General features: G+C 41.8%; 1 protein-coding gene across 2 annotated transcripts in view; it reads right to left on the minus strand.

Moving 5' to 3' along the window:
* Positions 1-1,250: 1,250 nt before the first annotated feature.
* cacna2d3a (calcium voltage-gated channel auxiliary subunit alpha2delta 3a) overlaps positions 1,251-19,929 on the minus strand; it is a 124,686-nt gene continuing 106,007 nt past the window's right edge. For both annotated transcript variants that reach the window (XM_087834356.1, XM_087834355.1), the window contains 11 exons: positions 16,494-16,555; positions 15,109-15,153; positions 14,971-15,033; positions 12,409-12,479; positions 10,366-10,441; positions 10,223-10,275; positions 9,497-9,552; positions 6,964-7,078; positions 3,241-3,356; positions 2,228-2,307; positions 1,251-2,128 (listed from right to left, as the gene is read on the minus strand). In XM_087834356.1, coding sequence (XP_087690482.1) covers positions 2,036-2,128; positions 2,228-2,307; positions 3,241-3,356; positions 6,964-7,078; positions 9,497-9,552; positions 10,223-10,275; positions 10,366-10,441; positions 12,409-12,479; positions 14,971-15,033; positions 15,109-15,153; positions 16,494-16,555 — 830 coding nt within the window. In that variant the 3' untranslated portion in view covers positions 1,251-2,035. The remainder of the gene's footprint in view (positions 2,129-2,227; positions 2,308-3,240; positions 3,357-6,963; positions 7,079-9,496; positions 9,553-10,222; positions 10,276-10,365; positions 10,442-12,408; positions 12,480-14,970; positions 15,034-15,108; positions 15,154-16,493; positions 16,556-19,929) is intronic.

Genomic DNA, 19,929 nt, shown 5'->3' on the forward strand with positions numbered 1-19,929 from the left:
ACTTACAGCTGGGCTCGTCAGGCTCTCTTCTTGGCTGCAGTGGTTATTATTATATTTACATGCTTCCAGCTCCCGTTTCTGCTCGATGACAGCTCGTACTTTTCCTTTTTCTCCCTCCCTCGCTCACAGACACATAACGGGTATGACAGTCCATTCTCCCTGCAGCACGGACTACACTGCCCATGATGCTACATTCTTTAGAGCTATACCTGTAGCATTCTGCCTGTTAGCTTAGCACAACAACAACAAAAAGGCCTCTCTCACCCAGGAAACACGCAGAGAGAGAGCGTCACCCTGTAACCATGGCAACCGTAACGCTGCCGCCTGGAACAACAGAACGTAGCTGTCAAACAAAACCCAAACAGTCCTGACCCGCCACAACATGAAACAGGGAAGTACCGCCGTGTAATCCATTTATTTCAACAAAGTAACTGTATTCTAAATACCACCTTTTTAAACGGTAACTGTAACGGAATACAGTTACTCATATTTTGTATTTTAAATACTAACGGCGGTACATGTATTCCGTTACTCCCCAACACTGACCACCAGGACGCTGAGCATTACCTCGCCACTGGAGCTTCACAGAACAGGCTCGTTGAGAGGCGGGGAACGAGAGGGAGATGAAGCACGTCCCGTTGTTGACCACAGGGACCTCGGTGTTGATATGGAGGCCACAGCAGAGCTTCCTCTGACCGGCACCGAAAACGTCTTTGTTGCTTTTTATTTAAACTACAGCATAACACATGCATATGTGTCTCTCTTTGCACTACTCGAAAAATTGTGTTATTGCATGTATGCGTACATGTGTGTGTGTCAGAAAAGTCTCTGTTCCTGTGCAATTCCCTGCTCTATTTCTAAGCAGATACAGATGGTTGTTGTGGTTGGTCTTCCATTGCAGTGTCTTGGTCTTTATTGTTTCTCTGAACGGGAGGATGAGCCTCTGGGGCAGAGGGGGTACGTGAATGAAACAGTGAAACACCAGATGAACATGCAATTACACACACACACACACACACACACACACACGGTTGCTGCATCTCTGTTTATGGGGAGGTCACAAAGCAGCCAAATATTTCCCAGACCAAGAGCAGACTCTGCATTAATCAGTCATATCTGCCAAAAACAACAGCGCAATATAAGAAAAGTAATGATTCATATTTCATCTAGTGTTTTAATGAATATCTGCCACGCCAAGCTCCTTTCGACAACATAGCTTTTGACAACCACATAAATTTTTTAACATCATTTTATTTCAAAAGTACATAAACAGGACCAATGTTGTTTAATAAGGCAAAGCTCAAATATTAACAACCACTCACATCAGAGGACTCAGACATCTCATAGTCACAGTTTATGGGTACCACTTGCAAATCATAAATAAGACTCTTTTGTTACAATATATTTTTATATACATACACTAGAACTCTTTATTTTCTCATTGTGGAAAAAGAAATATTAACAGACAGACATTTCATTACAACCCAGCCACATATAATCATCATCAGTATTATCTGTGTTTTCTTTTTTTATCTTCATAAAAAGTCAAAGTTGGCCATGTGTATCTGTCTTTATCCGTGTGGGTGTTACGTGGCTTTAATACCCAGTTCCAAGCCCAGCTACAGACCCAGCCCATTACTGCTACCTGAAAGGACTGACCTTTGTGGTGCTCGTGTCTGTGGGTTTGTGCAGTTGTTAAGCTACTGAGTGCATTGTCAGCATTATTACTATGTGATGCTAAACTTTGTCTCCTCAAAAACCTCTGCGCAGGTCACGTGATATTGCTCAAGCACCTTATTTATTACTACTTAGCAGCTGTATCCATTATTAATCCTTTCAGATATTCACCGTGTAGGATGGCACATCAGGGCTAGGGACTGTGTAGGTGGTGAGTTGAAATTGGGCACAACTTTATACGGGACAGGAGTGTGTTTTGTTTTTTTGTTTTTTTCGGTGGCATCATTGCGACTCTTTTGCATGCCGAGCCAATCCAAGCCAAGTAAAGTTCTCAGTGGAGAGGCATGGTCAGCTCTGGTCACCTGGGGAGCAACGCCACAAGTAGGCAGAGCAGCGTCGTAGCGAGAGACTGGGTAAGATTCACAGCTCCCCCACACTCCATGGAGTTTTCCTAGAGAGAGAGAGGGGCGTTATGGGAACAGATATGTTTGAATCAGAGGTGTACGAAGCAGGACTTATAGTGAGTTATTGTACGTTGCAGTATTTGTACCTCTGGGTGAAAAGGGTGGCAGGTGTCTGGGCGCCTCCTGTCCTTTTGCATCTTCAATCTTTCGCACTTCAGAGATTCATTATGTGCAGTTGGAGTTAAGGCAATACTAGAGAACATGTGCACTCAGCATTACTGCTGCTGTATTTCTCGTTTGAATTCAAAAGGAATGTTTGTGTGTGTGTGTGTGTGTGTGTGTGTGTGTGTATGTGTGTGTGTGTGTGTGTGTGTGTGTGTGTGTGTGTGTGTGTGTGCAGAGTAAAAGTGAAACAAGAGCCAATTCTGAGCGATGTTTGATGAGGTTTCCTTTGTTGCACAGCAACAAAACAGCATGCTACAGTGAGCGCCCCACAACAAAATAAACACTGGTGGACATGTATACACAGCGTGACTGTAGTGCATAAAATTTCAAAGAAATGCACATTGTAGGAGAATTCAGCCAGTTATGTGGTGACAAATTAAGTTCCTGCAGTCTCCAGCCTTTCCGAGCTAGCTGTGTCTGCTGTTGATCAAGATCCAATCAAAGCGTGGCATGTGACAAAGTCCAAACTCACACAGCCAAAAGAAAGTCTCATTGCCTCAGCTTTGGTTCTTGTCCCATACAGCAATTAGATCGCGTACCCACACGAGGTAGAGTGTAAACAAACTTCTTACTTTAAAATGTTTTGAATTCATAATCAATGGAAATTAACTATAAAAAATCTAATTGTGAAAGTTATGGAGGAGAAACGTTGAGTAAAAAGAAAAGAAGACAACATGTATATTTATCTCAGCAGGGTTTGAAAACCAAAGAATAATCAATCCTCTCGTACTCGTGTAGTTATTCAATCCCAATAAAGTTTGACGCGAGGTGATGACTCCTAGGAGAGTTGGTTACATTTGAAGCCGTTTGATGAATTGACACACTTTTAGTAACTGTAACTGCTTCACGTAACCCTGTCGCTGTTATATGTCCTGCTTTAATATCATTCGTATACATATACTCACAACCGTCTCCCTCACACCTCAGCGAAGGATATACATGATTTCGATGGGGTCCATGGTGATTGGCTCAAACATGCTGCAGTCACACTTGTTGTCCACCACCACCATGAAGAGATTACTGCTGGGGATCTGCTGAATCACAAAGGACCTGCCAATCACAGCACAGCCAGATAGAAGAAGAAAGAAAGATGGAAAAGGAAGAGGGAACAAGAGACAGTTGAGAGTGAGATCTGGCCGGCAGTCAGGGAGCATGGGTGTGATGCAAATTTCCATGTGTGTCACGGGATTTGTGTTATGAGTCTTCACTTGCTCCCCTGGCAGAGAAGGACTCTGAAGAGACTCCACTGGATGCATGTCAAGAGCATGAAGTATCTCACCGCCAGCTGTCAATAAGCACACAGCGACACAGACAGACTCACACCAGCGTACACACACATAGTTTACACACATACTTGTCTAACTCACTCCATCCGCCCCTCTTCCTCGCTCTCTTCCTTTCCTTTTCTTAAGGCTTTGTTGTACCCTATCCAAGGCAAGCACCAATGAAGTGTTGCCGAATATAAAACACTCCAAAGGGAGACAAATGGGAACCACACTTTTGTGCTTACAGCTTCCCATGGCTGTGTTTTACTGGTCGGAGAGATCAGGCCTTGCCTCGGCCTCCTGGCCGGTGATTTATGGCCGTGGATAAGCTTTATTAAGAAGAGAGGTCGTAAAGATGATCTCTTCTTTCTATCACCCTTTCTTTCTTGATCTCCTGCTTCTCTGCCGTGCTCTCTTTGCTGCAGCTGGGTGATTTATCGAATTCACTCTGAAGCATTTATCAGACACATATGAAAACACGCACGTGTGACTGAGTGAACACACACAGATGTAAAAAACACTGTATACACAAACGCACTTCACTATTGTGAAGGAGAGCTTGAACAAAGACAGAGAGGGAGAGACCCGATAGATCAAAACAGACCCAATATGTGCAGGAATATCTCCATCTTTACTTATTCAATACCAGGACCAATTTAATCTGACCACAAACAGCCTTCAGTCCCTGAGGAGTGCCAATCGCTGCACTTAATACACTTATCCCAGCACGACCGGCCAAACCAAACCAAACCAACTCAGCAAACACGCCAAACCAGTTCCAATCAGGGTGAATTAGGATCTGCTGATGTTTAATAATCTGTGCTCGCCCCTGCACAGCGCCGGTCCGGTCCACGCTGCCCGCTGATGGAAAGCAGAGCAAGTGTTTTTGGAGAAAAGACTTAAACACATCCTGACAGCACATCTGCTGGCCTTGAACATACCCAGAGCTGGGAAAGGGAGCATCACACTGCACACACACACTGATGTGTATAATGTGCGCAGATACACAAGTGACAGACAGCAATGCATATCACAAACACAGATAGCGTAACAGACAATTTGTTGTTAATGTTGCCTCATAGCGCTGTGGCCTCTACTTTTTGGCTGGCGGGGAGACAGACAAGGACATCCAACATGTTTCTCTGAGAAAAATAACGGACGACCTTTTAAACAATGTGGAGCCTCACGTGGGAGACAAAACGCTAGAGTTTGATATATAAAGCTGAGAACTGTAGGAAAGGATTACGACATGTGCAGTCGGAGAAAGACTGACTTCTTTTTAGTTTCGACAAAACATAACACGTCTTTCTACAGCTGAAAGGATGAACGACTGTCCCGGCTAAATGATATCTTGTTACTTATGATAACATAATGCTAATTCATGGGTCAAGCTTAGTTGGATGAGCAGGCGACCATGTGCTGCGTGGCTGAGAGTGGCCAGCCCAGGTGGCTGATCTGTGGCCCTTTGCCGCCCTTTCCTTCCTCTTTCCTGTCAGTCTTCACTGCATCACTGAAAAAAGGCCAAAAAACTATATATATAAAAACAGATAATGCTAATTCACAATACATTTCGTAACGCTTCACTATAGTTTCCAAGCTGGACGCAGCCTCGTACATTTCATGGAAAAATCATTCGCTGCACAGGTTCGGATAAATGTTGTTTTTCTGTCCAGCCGAGAATGTTAATGTTTTTCTAAGGTTTTAATAACTGCAGCGCATAACCATGAATGCACGTCCAGCATGGTTTTCAGAAATATCTGTCATCACAGTTGAAAAATCTGACCAGTAATTACTGTGTGCAGTTTAACTCGTACTAATCGAGTCGAAATCGCTCCAAGAAAATCTCAACAAACAGATGAGTTTTAAGAGGAATGCTGTCGTTTTATTTCCACGTCTCCTGTTACTTTAGGGAAAAACGAGCACCGTGATTCCAATATTCTCCTTTTACACATGAGTCCACTGCATGCATCTGACAGGGGGGGGCTCTGGATAAGTTGATGTGAAATATGATGAGGATACTGGCACTAAAGTTGGAAAGGAAGATTATTTATTATTACTTTATAATTTCTTTAAAATTATTTTAAATGCATTTGCAGAATTAAAATCCATTTTTCATGCTGAATTAAAAACGCCCAAAACCTAAGAAGAAACATGTACTATCCCAGCAGATTAAGCAACGTCTTACTGTAACTGAACACCTGAAGCTGCTCCTCACTGCAAGCTTCTTTCTTTTCTTTCTGTTTCTGGTGACGTGAATCGTCCCTCATGGTTGAGAAAATGTGTCTTTGGAAGATATACAACCAGGATTATTGTCACTAATGGTCCCACTGAAGACCTTCTCCGGCTGGAGACACTCTCTTTGTCCTGAATCTCACGTTACCATCTAGAAAAGCTGCAGATGCATTAATAAAGGTTAAATCATCTTATTGGGGCACTTAAGTTACCAGAGCACTCGCCAGGGCTTGATGTTTCTTACGTTGTGTCACACTAATCGGGGAGCAGGGCGCACACGTACGAGATCCGACACACACATCCACACAAAGAGTCAAAATAGAGTAAAGAGAGGTTTAGCAGGCGAGAGCTTAGGATATATTTCCTCGAGCATAAAGCACACACACGTGTCCCAATGAAAATATGAGAGAAAGGCTTCAGTCAGGCTGTAACTTGAAACAGATGTTTATCGCCAATAACCTCCAATACAAATATGAGCTATAAACTTCCATATAAGAGAAATAAAAACTTTTTACTTTGTCAAATTCATCGTGTTTTAAAAAGATGTGTTTGAAGGCGGCATGTTGCTGAGCACACAGCTTGTTCCTGCTAATCCCATCATCATTGCAGATTATGCCCTCTTCTCTGGAGCATGTGTGGCTGGGCATGGGGGTCTCTATGTGAGGGTCTCGCTGTATCTCCAGCCACACCACAGTCCTGGCTCTGAAAGCGGAGGATACCCCGCTGACCCTCTGCACCGACAGCGCACACACAAACACACTGAGACGCACACACAGCGCTCTGAGCTCCCTGGCAGCTCCACAGCTGGGAGCAATGAAGGCCCATTGCAGGGATCCAGAGAACACCCCACAATTGCCTGACAGAAAAGCCCAAATTGTTAATGGGGACCACACTCATTTTCCCATTTTTAAAGGAAGCCTTTTTTCCACCTCTCTCCCTCATCTCTAAATGCCTCGTATTTCAAAATGCTCACTGTGTGTGTCTGATGGATTACTCTGGATAAAAGCGTTTTCAGCAGACAACAAATGATTTAAATGTGCTTCTCATTATTCAGGATTACAAAGACAAAAATATGTCGCCACGATGAGAGCTAACAGGATCATTCAGCTGATAACCAGCGGCTCTTATCGTTGATGTTTACGTGTCTGTGCATCCCATACTTGATGCAGCCGTCGCAGTCGATGTTGCCGGTGTTCTCTTTGATGGTCCTCTCGGAGATGAAGGCCGGGTACTCTGTGTCACACGGTACCTGCATGGTCCGACCCGTCCTCTGAGCTGCGAGGTGGGAAAAGAGAGAAGGCGGCGAGAATGAGCGAGACATTCAGCCAGAGATGAAACTTTGAACCACCCGTTTCAAAATCAAATAATAGCTACGCAACGAGTTACGCAAACACACGGCTAAACACGCCGCGTCCATGTAAATATTCACGTTTGAAAGAAAACAGCGTTTCTGCACCAGAGCTGTCTCTTGTCCTGCTGCAAATATTTCCGATGTAAATCTAGGCCAGGCGTCCTCGCAGCATTGCTTGAACTTTCCTGCCACCCAGAGGTTTGAAGTGACCCTGCAGAACGGTCGGTTTGAAATGTCATTAAACCTTTTTTTAAAAATGGTCGACATCATCCAAACGTAGTGTTTTCTTTTAACATGAAACGGTTTAAAAGCTGAGTCGCAGCGCGTTGCATATCTGTGCAGAGAGGCTTGTAAACGTGGGTGATTGTGTGTGATTTGGATGCTGTGGTTTGATTATTAAGAATCAGGAGTGCAGCGCGACTCATTGTGTGTGTGTGAGAAAGACTGCACTGTAAATAAACTATATGCATGTGAGGAACGCAGCCTACATGTATAAACGTCTGGGATTAGTTCAGCTCGAGAGGTTGTGTAGATTGGGTTACGGCTGCTAAACGATGGTGTTTCAGCCGTGTGTCACAGGCCTGCGTCTTTATTGTGCAAAGATATAGAAAGCGCTAAGACCTGAGGCCAGCCAGCTGTGAAATTGTCTCGACTGCTTGGTGAGCAGCTTCACTTCATTCAGGATTAAAGTGTGCAAGGAAAGCATTCTGTGGTTCTTTCTCCCCCCTGTTTCACACACTAAATATTTTCATATTAGTTTTGGCAGAATTAATGCTCCAATATGATGCTGCTTAGTGAGGCTTTCATTTCAAACAGGCGAACGGTATCCGACACTCCATAAAGCACGAGGAATCACAGCATTCATAGCCTGGCAATGATCATACGAGAATGTGTGTGATTGCATGGAAGCGAGTACGACGGAGCAAAAAAGAGAAAGGGATGAAATACAACCAGAGAAAAGGACGTGATCGACTGGGTGACACGTGAGAGACCTTTTTCTTGTGTTACCAAACGGCACCATCACCAATAAGAGCTTACAGATCATAAGATCACATAAAAACCCCTCTGGACGCACAAAGAAGATTGTGTGTACAGAGACATGTATACAAAAACTCTGAGGTCACTCGAGGTAATGGTCTGTTTTGCTTTTTTCTCTTTTCTTGCTTTTAGCTTTTGGATTGCGCCGCTTTATTCTGTTTTTCCAGTGGTCACACTGACTCAGACCAAAAGGAAATGGAGGGGAGATGGTGAAGATGAAGACGCGAGGCCAGTGGTGAGGACGTTGGATGTTTACTCTGTATGCAGTGTTGTCCCCTGTGAACTCAAACATCAGTATAAAGCAGTGCGTCACGTTTTTTTCTTTCGAAAAGAGCAACGGAAGGAAAAAAGGAGGATTTTCAGTGAAAAAGACGCATTTTTAACTGCGACTCTTTTCTCTGTTTTGCAGGAAAGATCAGACTGAAAATTAAAATAGAAAATCTACACGTGAAGCTATTTTACAGTCTGAGGTAGTTTAACTCAGTTTTCCTTGCTACACAATGTGTTTGATTTTTCTCTAATATGTTGATGAGAATATGTTGTTGTTTCTGTTAAAACAGCTGCTCGATTATCCAATCCTTTTTTTTTAACATTTAAAATTCAAAACAAATAAAAAATCACAAATGATCAGGCTTAACCCATATGGAAAAGAAATAGTAAAAACTTATATGACTTAACTCATGAAAGTGGCCACTTTCATGAGTAAATCATATAAGGCTTACATGATTTACTCATGAAAGTGGCCACTTTCTCATTACTTTCATATATTGTTTTAGTAAGTATCCAAAACATACAAGTTTCATTATATAATTTTTCAAGGGATCTTATATCTGTTTTCACTCTTGTATGCTTTTCATACAAGTTTCACACAAGACAGATACAAACTTTATAAGATTTATATATATCTTTTCCATATGGGAAGTGACAATATTAGTTTAAATATATGCAACAGAAATTTAAAATAAATTCTGAGCCACTCGTCAGCTGATTAGTAAATTATTTTTCTAGCTTTTGATTATAATCATTAATAATAATAATAATAATAATAATAATAATAATAATAATAATAACCTTTTACTGACTAAATTATATTAAAGTTTGCATTTTGTATGAATTCTTTTAAAACGCAGCAGATTTGTTTATAATAGATTTGAGTGTTTTTTATTTAAAAATATATCATTACAAAGATTGCAGTTTGTCCAACATTGTTCTAACTGAGACAGCGGTACAGTGCATGTGCATGTGTGAGTGCTGTTTAGATGGAAAGCCGGAGATCAAGCACATCCCAGAGAGATCGCTCGTACCTTTAGCGGTGAGGTCAGAGTACCACCAGCTGTACAAGTTGAACTCAACCAGGAATCTAAACAGGGAGATGACATCAGCGATAATCATATCCAACACATGCTTATATAACATGTATGTCTGTGTAATATAATATGTACTGCATACTAAATGGTTTCTCTGCACAGCAGAGAGCGTTAAATTGTGTAATTCTGCAAATTATAACTTTAAAAGTGAAAGTAAATAAATATCTACAGACAACCTCTTTTCATGTTCAGTTTCCATTACAATTTAACCTGAACTCTATAAAAGACTATATTTTAGAGAACAGCACATCAGCATGAACTGAAAATGAACACTTACAATATTCATGCACATTATAGAGTTTAATGTGGTTTGTGCTCATTTCTACGCAGTGACATCGGTTCAGCAGAAGAACAAAAACGTAAACACAAAAACACGTCTTCACTATGACAGACTGTAGAATGAACACTGACAGATCAATCCTCCCATGATGCACTGAGGCAACAACAGACCACCCAGGAAGACTCCAAAACCACAACGTGGCACCACAGGAAACATCAGGTAGCCATTACTGCTCATGATCACCGAGGATCATGTCAACGTGCATGTGGAGACACTCGTAAACAAACATACAGTTCGTACTCACAAACACACGTTTAATCTAAAAAGGACATACATGCAGCAAACGCATGTTATTAGAAACAGACATGCACACAAAGTCTTACATGACAAGCTCAGTCAGAATCCACTTCACAGCTGAGAAGAAAGCGAAGTAGGGCTACAGAGAAGACACAGATATCAGACACATGTAGGCCCAGCTCTGCATGGATTACAAACAAAGAGGCTTCAAAACATTTGCAGGGCTCACGTCCAACAGCGTGCGTCCACTGTCGCTACTCTCTGAATAGACCCAGCATAGAGCCTGGTAGTCATATAGAGTCACCCTGCAGACACAAAGATAGAAAAACAAAATAGAGAATGAACCAGAATATCAGAGATAGAGATCAGCTAAATCATTTTGGGACAACGCAGCCCTGATAGGGTGATATAAGTCTTGATTCACACACTCTCTTTGGTATTATGTGCCTGTGGGGCCTTTTGCTGTGTGGGAGCAGGAAGAAAAGATCCCATCTCTGCTATAACTGCTCCTTTGCCTACCAATAATATGTTGGATGGATGTGGCAAGAATGGGAAAAGGAAAGCATGTGAAAGCCGAGAGCTTCCTGAGAGGTTCCTCAAAGTGATGTAGGAAGGTGTGTGTGTGTGTGTAGATGATTTGGGGATATTGGGGGGATCACAGAGGATTTAGAGGCTTAGCAGACCCTGAGGGTGTGAGATCTAGGTCTGTCTGGGTGAGGTTATTGAAGGCGTTTCTAACTTGCACAAACACGCACACACTGGACACTGTTCTTATAGCCTTTGGACAAGTTCCTGTATGCTTGACAGTGCTTTGTGTGTGAACGTCCAAGTATGTGTGTGATGTCTGAGCGGGCCCAGTATATCCGCAGCCCTGGGCGATGTTCAAACCAGTACGGGTGACACACAGCTCCAGCACACCGCCAGGAACCAATTAGCACTAAGCCAGGCCACATAATAGCGTTAGCAGCAAATTCAGACCAGTGCAAAAATCTGAGTTTGTGTGATTACTTTGTGTCAGTGTGGGTGTGTACGAATACTCTTCATTTTCTCAGCACAACATCACTGTTTATGGATTTCTCTTTCTCCTGCTTGGAAAGATGGAGAGGATGCAAAGGGAACTAAAAATAATTCCCGTGCATTTATCTTCATGCAGCGTCTCCGTGCCGACCGATAAATTCAGGCTGGCAGTTGGTTTCATCTTTAAGTCGTCCACTTTAAAATGTCATTAACAAAAAAGAAAAGGCACATTAACAGTTTACAGATGGCGCTGGGTTAGGACAGATCACACTGGATTCATTAGTGTGAAGATCTGAGGGCTCTGTTACTCATCACGCTAATACTTCACCAACACGAGTCACATTATTCCTTCATCAGACGTCGACCTCGATTCTAAACAATCCCTCGTCAGCCGACATTAAGTATTCAGTGAAAGCACTTGTAGGCCTGTTTGTTTTTATGGGTGGATCTGTAAACTATTTGCTGTCAGCTTTTGATGTTCATCCCTATGACACACAGGCGTGGTTGTCTCCTCGTGTGATAATTTGTCACCCGTGATTTTTATACACTGAGACAGCTCAGCACAAATCTCTTCGCCCACGTCCTGAAGAACGGCCCGGCTGCGGTGTTGTGGTGGAGACGTAAACGTGGCCATAAGCTTCTGTGTGACGAGATGTGCAACTCAGTTCAGATTGCACACATGACGCCACGGGGCAGTTTCAGTGTGTGTCTGTTTGGCATTCCTACTCTGTGAAATTAGGAAAGGTATCCTCTTGGATTAGATTTCCAAATTAATTGCAGAATGTTGCCACCCACTGCTCTCGGCGTTTTCCAGGACACACAGCATTGCAACAAGTCTAATACTTGTGTGTGTGTGTGTGTGTGTGTGTGTGTGTGTGTGTGTGTGTGTGTGTGTGTGTGACTTCAGGTTTTGTCCTAATTCTTTTGTTTCAGGGAAAGATTTGCTGTAATCCCCTAATGGAGAACTTTGCTGAGTGAGGGGTCGGAGTTCAGCTCAGAAAAGCTCAACGTGATTGGCCAAGTTAAGAGCTGTCAGCATGAGGAGACGTGCTCTCATCCTGCAGCCTCCCTGATATGATGTACATACATTTACACACATGCAAACACTCACACTCATGCGTGCACTTGAGCTGGCATGTTCAAGTGCACCCTGAGACACACACACACACACACCCTCAGACACACACACACACACCCTCAGACACACACACACACACCCTCAGACACACACACACATGCACTTTGAAATACTTACCTCTTGAAAGAGCCCATCTGCAGAAGCTTATTCATCACAGCCCCTTCTGCTTCACCAAAGAAATTCCCGGTCTGAGAACAAAAAGAAGTCAGAATAAAGTCTTTATGTTCATTTAAATGTAAATTGTAAAAATTAGTAGTAGCTGGATCCTTTTTGCACCCAAACCCTGGAACTAAACGTATCTTCTTTACCGACTGACCTGGAAATTATTTTAGTTCGTCAGTTCTTTTCTAAAATATCAGAAAAGAAAAACAGAAAACCTGCTTGTCCATGTCACCTTTATGAATTGTCACAGGGACTGAAGTCAGGTAACTGTAGTGCAAAGTCACATGACAAGTCGAGGTTTTCAAGCCTCATAATCCTGCTGCATTACAAAACAAAGACACTAAATAATGTGGACAACACTGGACATTATATTCTTCATTTCCAGTTAATACTTGTACAGCTGCTGTTATTGTGTATATATATATATATATAAATATATATATATATATATATATTTATATTTCTTCATACATTCTTATATATTTCTATACTGTGTATTTTGATGTACAGTTATTTTATTTTCAACTTTAATTTATATATTTTATCTTATTCTTTCCCAGTTAAATTTACCCTTCATTCTAATTTGTGTTGTAATTTTTATATTTTATTTTATTTTATTCCTTCCTAGTTAAATTTACCCTTTTTATTTTCATATTTATTTCCTATCTTTTTCATAGCCTTTTCTTTTTTTCTTTAGGTCACGAGCAGCTGTGTAAGCATTTCACTGCATATCGTACTGTGTATGACTGTATGTGACAAATACAATTTGATTTGATTTGATTTGATTTGATTTGATCATTCTCCACAAAGAAACTTATGGAAAAAACAAAAGCAATAAATATTCCCACCACCAGGTGTGTCTTACCTTTAACATCACATTATCTTTCTTTCCAGTTGTCTCTGTGTGTTAATTGTCACAAATCCTAAACGTGAAATCATCAGTAAATAGAAAAGGCTGGTATGGATTAGTCCGTGGTGAGGAGCAGCTTTCCTCTGACACTGACAAACTGCCAGGCGGCACTTTTGCTGGAGTCACATGTTCTTTATGCAGCCAACTCTGTCATGAATCCGTGTATTGGTGAACACAGGCTGGTGTATATGTCTCGTAACACGGAAGAGATTTACGCCCTGAGCTAGCATTTTTGAACGCTACGCACTCGCTCCTTGCAAAACCTTCTGCCCGGGATTTCAGAAAAACTGCATCTAACATATTTTCTTATTTTATGTGTTTTAAACTCTTTTACTACTGAATGTTTCTCAGTCCTGAAAGTATTGGATGCCTTGGTCTACACAAAAATATGGCATTTTCTTGCTAAAGAGTACTGTGATATATTCTCACCATCATTCTTCCTTATTCTAATTTTCTCGACTCTGTGGGGCAGAAAATGTGACTCAGCCTATATAACCTCTGCCTAGTAACAAAATAACAACCTGATAGTCAAAGCTGTTCACACATTCAATGCAACATTTTATAATTCACATTGTTACCTTATTAGTCAAATACATTGTCACCATGTAATACTGTTATTAAAAAATGGTGACATTTGGTAGCCTGAAAGCTCTGCCACATCCAAATTAAGTTACAATAAAGCACAGAAGCCTGCAAGTGAGATACGCATGAAAAGAACATGCAGGGTAAGGCAAGGGCAGTGACAGCCAGCGGACTGGTTTCTGCATGAGGCAGAGTCAGAGTGACAGCATGTCTGGTGACAGCTAAGCAGAGGGTCGAGTCTACGCGAGAGCAGCAGCATGTCTCACTGTGAGCAGTCAAAGGGACGATATTCTGTGTGAGACGCAGAAAGAAAATTACACTGCTCAAAAAAACTGATCATTACGATATATTACAAAGTTAGTTACATGCCAGTGATATCGATATATACAGTTAGGAAACATAAAGTATGAATTAATTTCAGCTGCTTTGGTGCAAATGACTCTGTTTGGTCAGAAACACACGAGTGGCCTGCTGGAGGTCATTTTTAGAGCTGCTCCTGTTCCTCCTCGCACGGAGGAGCAGATCACGGTCGTGCTGCTGGGTTGATGTCGAGCTCTTATTGTGTAATGGCCCATCTCCTGATATCCCCCCACACAACTGGGAGTGCTGGGAGCCAGCAAAACCTGTGTGACAGCACATATGGACGAGCCATCCTGGAGAATGTGGACTAACTATTGGTCTCATGCTACAGTGACAAGGACACGTTAAGAGGAATTAGTGGGAGCAATGATCCACGGCTGCTGCCTGTAAAAACCTTTCATTTGCACCAAACCAGGTGAAACTGACACACAGTCGTTAATCCTTCTTCACAGACTGATAGCCCTGAAGTATCACCGACTTGCTGTTATGCTGTCATGATGTGTTCCCTTAATTTTTTTGAGCAACGGTTTTTCACAGGGACGCACATCCAGGGTGGAGATGACCAGGTGCACGATGGATTCAATTTTCTGTTTGCAGTGAAATCCAAATGAAATGTATAACTGTGACAAAAAGAGGCTGTGCACGCTCTTTCATCCATGTCTCACCAAAGTATAGTCCTCTGCTACCAGAATGAAGCCATTGTTGTCGATTAAGTAGCAGTTAATATTCTGTAAAACAGAAATATGTGTTAGAGAGTCGTAAGATTCACGAAGGGTCGACTGTGAAAATGAAAACAAACTGACCTCATCATCACAGCTGATGGAGCACTTCCCATCTAATGCTGCACACTGTAAAAGGAAAAGTGATGTTTGCATGTGTCAAATATTCAGGCTGGTTGAGTAACCCAACCTTAAGTGTTTATTAAGGTGTTTGTCACATAGATATAAAACAAGCTCAGAGACTGAGCGGCTGTTATAGAGAGGGTGGTTAGTTTATGTAAAAATGTAGTTTGTTGTTGTTGTTCTGGTTTACGTGCTGAAAATGGTTTTTATTTGTGTATATTCAATGTGTTACACTTGTACATAGTTAACCATGTATGATCAAATAATGTTGAATCCTGGATATGGATGTGTAAGCAATGAGATTTGAAATAAGGGGGTAGGAACAAGAAAAGTGTAAACGTCATCCTGCTCCTTTTCGAGCACACGCATTCTGTAGGCAAAGATATCTACATGAAAACTTGATGATTTTTACGTTTGTTTGTTTTGTTTTTTTCTGTTGTTATTTCAGTTATATTTGCATGTTCGAAAATAAAATAAAATTATATCTAACATAAATCCCCTTTGGCAACGGAAAACCTTTAAAGACTTGCGGCATGGGAAAATGGCGTGCATGCCAAGGAACCTTTTAAAAAACAAGCGCGTCCATGCTCACAGGTGTACACACGGGTGCTCACACACACAAACTACACCCTTTTTGGCTCCTACCTCAAAGCACACTGTGCTGTCGATCTTACGTGCTGCACAATAATGTTTAATATTTTGTATTTACTGTTATATTCACATAGATCATTGTGATGTTGTTTATTCTATTACTCTCGTTTTCTTCTGCTTGTTTTCTTTTTTCTTTCTCAACAGGTGATCGATATATGTTTTTTTGTTTGTTTGTTTTTTTCTGCTTATTCTGTTGGTTTTTGTTTTTTGCCCTTCTCCCCCGTCCCTCTTCTCAACTGTTTTTCTTTCCCTCTTTCTTTCTCCCTTTTCTTTCCCCCAGTCAAGTCTGTCCCATATTCAGCAAGTGAAAATAAAATAAATAATAAAAGGTGAATCAAATGGACCATTACGGCAAAGCTGGGATGGTCAATTTGGTAAAGAAAATCCGTTGGGCATCTTTCTTCGCCTTTAGACAATAATTCTGATGCAAAAGAGCCAAACGGGACAGGCAAAAAAAAAAAAAAAAAGACTTGCGGCATGGGAAAACTAATGGATAGTAAATTTAATTGGACAGACCGACGACCTTTTGTGTGAAGTTTCAAATTGTTATTATGGACATTTCATCAAATGTGAAATATTTTTTCTACATTCAAACATAAACAAACATAAACAACATTAGTTACAGTTTTTATATTGAGCTTGCACGCGGTTATTCTGCATTTCACATGTGCAGATTCTGTGTTATGCATTTGTACCTGTCGGCTTGCCGTCCAGAATTTCTTCTGAAAAAACTCCAGTTTCATCTGGATGCCCACAGCTGTAAGAGACACAGACAGCAGCAGGTCATGTGATCTCTGTTATACACAAAGTTATCCCGCTGGCACAAGAGAATCTTAATATACACGCAGCATCAGAACGCATCATTCATTAACCTCCAATGACGAAAACAGACAAACCAGGCTACAAGGGCGAGCGCGCCCCCGCAGCAACATGCATCAGCTTGTTTTTCTGCAAGGCTGGATGTGTAAGTCTACCATGTGTGCAGATGCCACTAACCACACATTTCACATCATTCTAAACCAGACTTCTTTCTCTGTGGCCACATGAATTCCACTCCTCAGTCTGCTTCCCTGCTGCTCTCCTGACGTGCACTTCCAGAGCTGCTACACTGAGCTGCTCTCACGTCCATAAGCCACAGCGCAGCAGGTCCTTAAACGCACAGATCTGACCAGAATTCCTCGCCTGGAAAAAGACACCGGCTGACATTAAATGCGTCAGCTTTTTCAGTTGACTACGGAAAGACTGACACATTTACCACAGGCTTTAACTTCTTCTCCTACTCGTCCTCCTCTCTCTACCTCCTGCTATTAAGACTCAGGAGGACGAGCTTCCTCTCAGTGGGGGTTTGTCATACTTTAGGTGGTCTGTAAATCTTTAGAAGCACGTCACAGAGCTTTATCCAAGAGCAGTGCAATCAGGTAGCAAACTAAATCAAAAAGAAGGAGCATCTGAATAGATTTAACAAACTGGATATTAAACTACAGCATGAAAGATTGGCGAGTGTAGATGGTTTTGAGTCCAAGTAGTGTGGATATTTGTACATACTAAAGAAGGCAGCATTCAAACACTGAGTGTGTAACAGATTTTATTCCAAACGAAGCAGAAGTTAAACATGCGCGGCCAAAACCACCGCTACAGTTCACCAGACGCACATTTAGTCACCATTCTCACTCCTCCTCCTCTCCGGGTGTATTAAAGGCAAACTGAATTAGTTTCAGCCTGATGGAAAGGCACACTTCTGTGTTTCTGTCTGATTATGCACAGAGACACACAGTGTAGCGTGTCGATGGGATCAAGATAATAAATATAAATATAAAATGCTAATTTAAAGCATGAAGCCTTCATAGATGATAACATTTGCTTTGCATTTCTTTCAGGATAATTATGTGTTTGTGTGAATATTTAAGTGCAGCGGGGTGCTGCTGCATCCTGTTTTAGCTCTTGCCCAGAGGAACAGGTGCAGCTTATCCCATCATGAGCTTTGCCAGATCCTTTCAGCGGCCCACCGTTTCTACACCCACATGGAAAACCCAGGAGAAGAGTCTAATTTAAGATGCTGGGCAGCAGCACTGGAAACACACGTGATGCAAGACCAGGAAGAGTCCACATCATCAAGACAATAAAAACATCATCTTCTCTAAAAAAGTAATAAAACAAAGGAAATGGTGAAAAAGGAGGTAAAGGTGTGTTTATAACACAAAAAGATGAGTGAATGTATATGCCAGTTAAAATTATTATTTTCTAATATAGAGACATTAATATGATGGCATGTGTGTTACCTCAGAAAGAAAATCAAGTCAATATAAATCCAGTATGAATGAGTTTGCTCTGTGCGAGATGCTATTAGGGGTTAAAAGTGCACTGATTTGGCTGCTGTGTGGAAGCTGGCTCAGAACAAAAGCCCAAATCTGTCTCACTAATGCTCAGGAATTTTCTGTACTATGGGGGAACATTTAATTTCCTAAAGTATGATTTAAGAACTTGGGGGTATTTATGCCCTGAGCTGGGTTTATGAGTCCAAACGTGAAGAGACATAAAATCCACTCTAAATCCATCCGATCACCAATCTTGTATGAGTGCAATCCCAGGCAGGGAGAGATGACATCGACTTAAAGTCCACAGGTATTTGGGGAGTCTAATAAGGATTGTGTAAATGTATATGTCCACCAGTGCAGGACTGCATCTGAATGTTAGTGCTCTTGTGCATAACCATAATTTGTTGAGCGTGCACATGCATCGAGTCACATTGCAGCGGCAGAACAAGCATGCACGCATACACAGAGAAGAGAGAGAGGAGTGATTTTCACATTTGTTTGTGCATTCATGCAGCAGCAGCAACACAGCACACGGGCGGATCATGTCAACATCCTGCAGAATTGTCAGAGGATGAACAGAACAGGAGCACACAGACTGACCTCTCCCTCCTGTCTTCCTGTTGCATTAGACTTGATTCACTGCTGTTCAGTAATACAGAAATACTGGAAACAGCTAGTTTCAGCCTCCTCGCAGACGCCTCTGTGGTGTCAAAATCCTGCATCGCCTTATTCTCAAGTTATCACATTCACAAGAACCTCTGACCTCATGAGATTTGAAATCAGCACATATGATAGCATTTTGAAAATCCTCGCATTCGCAAGATTTTCAGAAAACATGACCTCTGACCTTGAGGTCAAGGTCACTGAGATTCAAACTCATCCAAGAGTTTTAGTAGCTAGACCTCATCGATCAATTTGAAGCTTCTGCGTTGCCTCAACTCATCTGATTCACAGACTTGGGCGTCCACGCCATCTGCCTTTAATGGCTACAGAATAAAAAGGCAAACAGTTTGTGAATGAGATCATCACAGATAGCATCTATGTAGCTTCCCCTTAAGGTTATTTCCACATGCACTGAAGCATCACAGGAGATCACGTGGTGATAATATGTGGCGTCCTAGTGAGAGGAGGACATGTTTTTTCCTCTGTTTTTTAGGTAACTCGAGGAGACGTTTACACGTTACAAACACAGCCGACTGTCTGGGCATATCAACCATATGGGCTCTTAGCAAATACAAAGGTGTCATCACACATTTGAGGATGTATTTGCCTGTGTAGGCGTACAGAACCACTCCAGTGTGCGATGTGTCGATTTGTCTTTATGTGTGTGTTTGTGTGCAAGTACATGCATTTATGTTTGCCTGCAGCAGTCGCTCCAGGTTAACTCAGCAAACCTTTAGAACAATAATGATGAATTTAATATAAACTGGTGACACAAACTGACGTCAGGTTTAACATGACAGAACTAAAATAATTGTCAGGCCCTTCGGAGGGAAGAAGGGATGTAAACATGGATGGACAGGAGAGCAAAGACCACAGAGGGTACTGCAGGACTGAGGCTGCATGTAAGCTTAATCATATTTATCATAAAAAATGATAATCTCTCCAATCCCTTCCTTTGTTCATTTTTTGCTTCTCCTTCAAGCCACCCATGTGTTCCTACGAGCTTAACAGTCGATGCATTTACACGCACATACACACGCGTATGAAAAAGGAAAAAAATCCATGTGAATACATTGCAACAGCTACATCTCCTAATGTGTGTGTACATGCGTGTGGGTGCATTCGTGCATCCTGTGTTGCTGTGCTGGGGGCG

This window comes from Neolamprologus brichardi, chromosome 20 (genome assembly GCF_056152115.1).
Source record: "Neolamprologus brichardi isolate AB-2024 chromosome 20, ASM5615211v1, whole genome shotgun sequence".
Classification (NCBI taxonomy): domain Eukaryota; kingdom Metazoa; phylum Chordata; class Actinopteri; order Cichliformes; family Cichlidae; genus Neolamprologus; species Neolamprologus brichardi.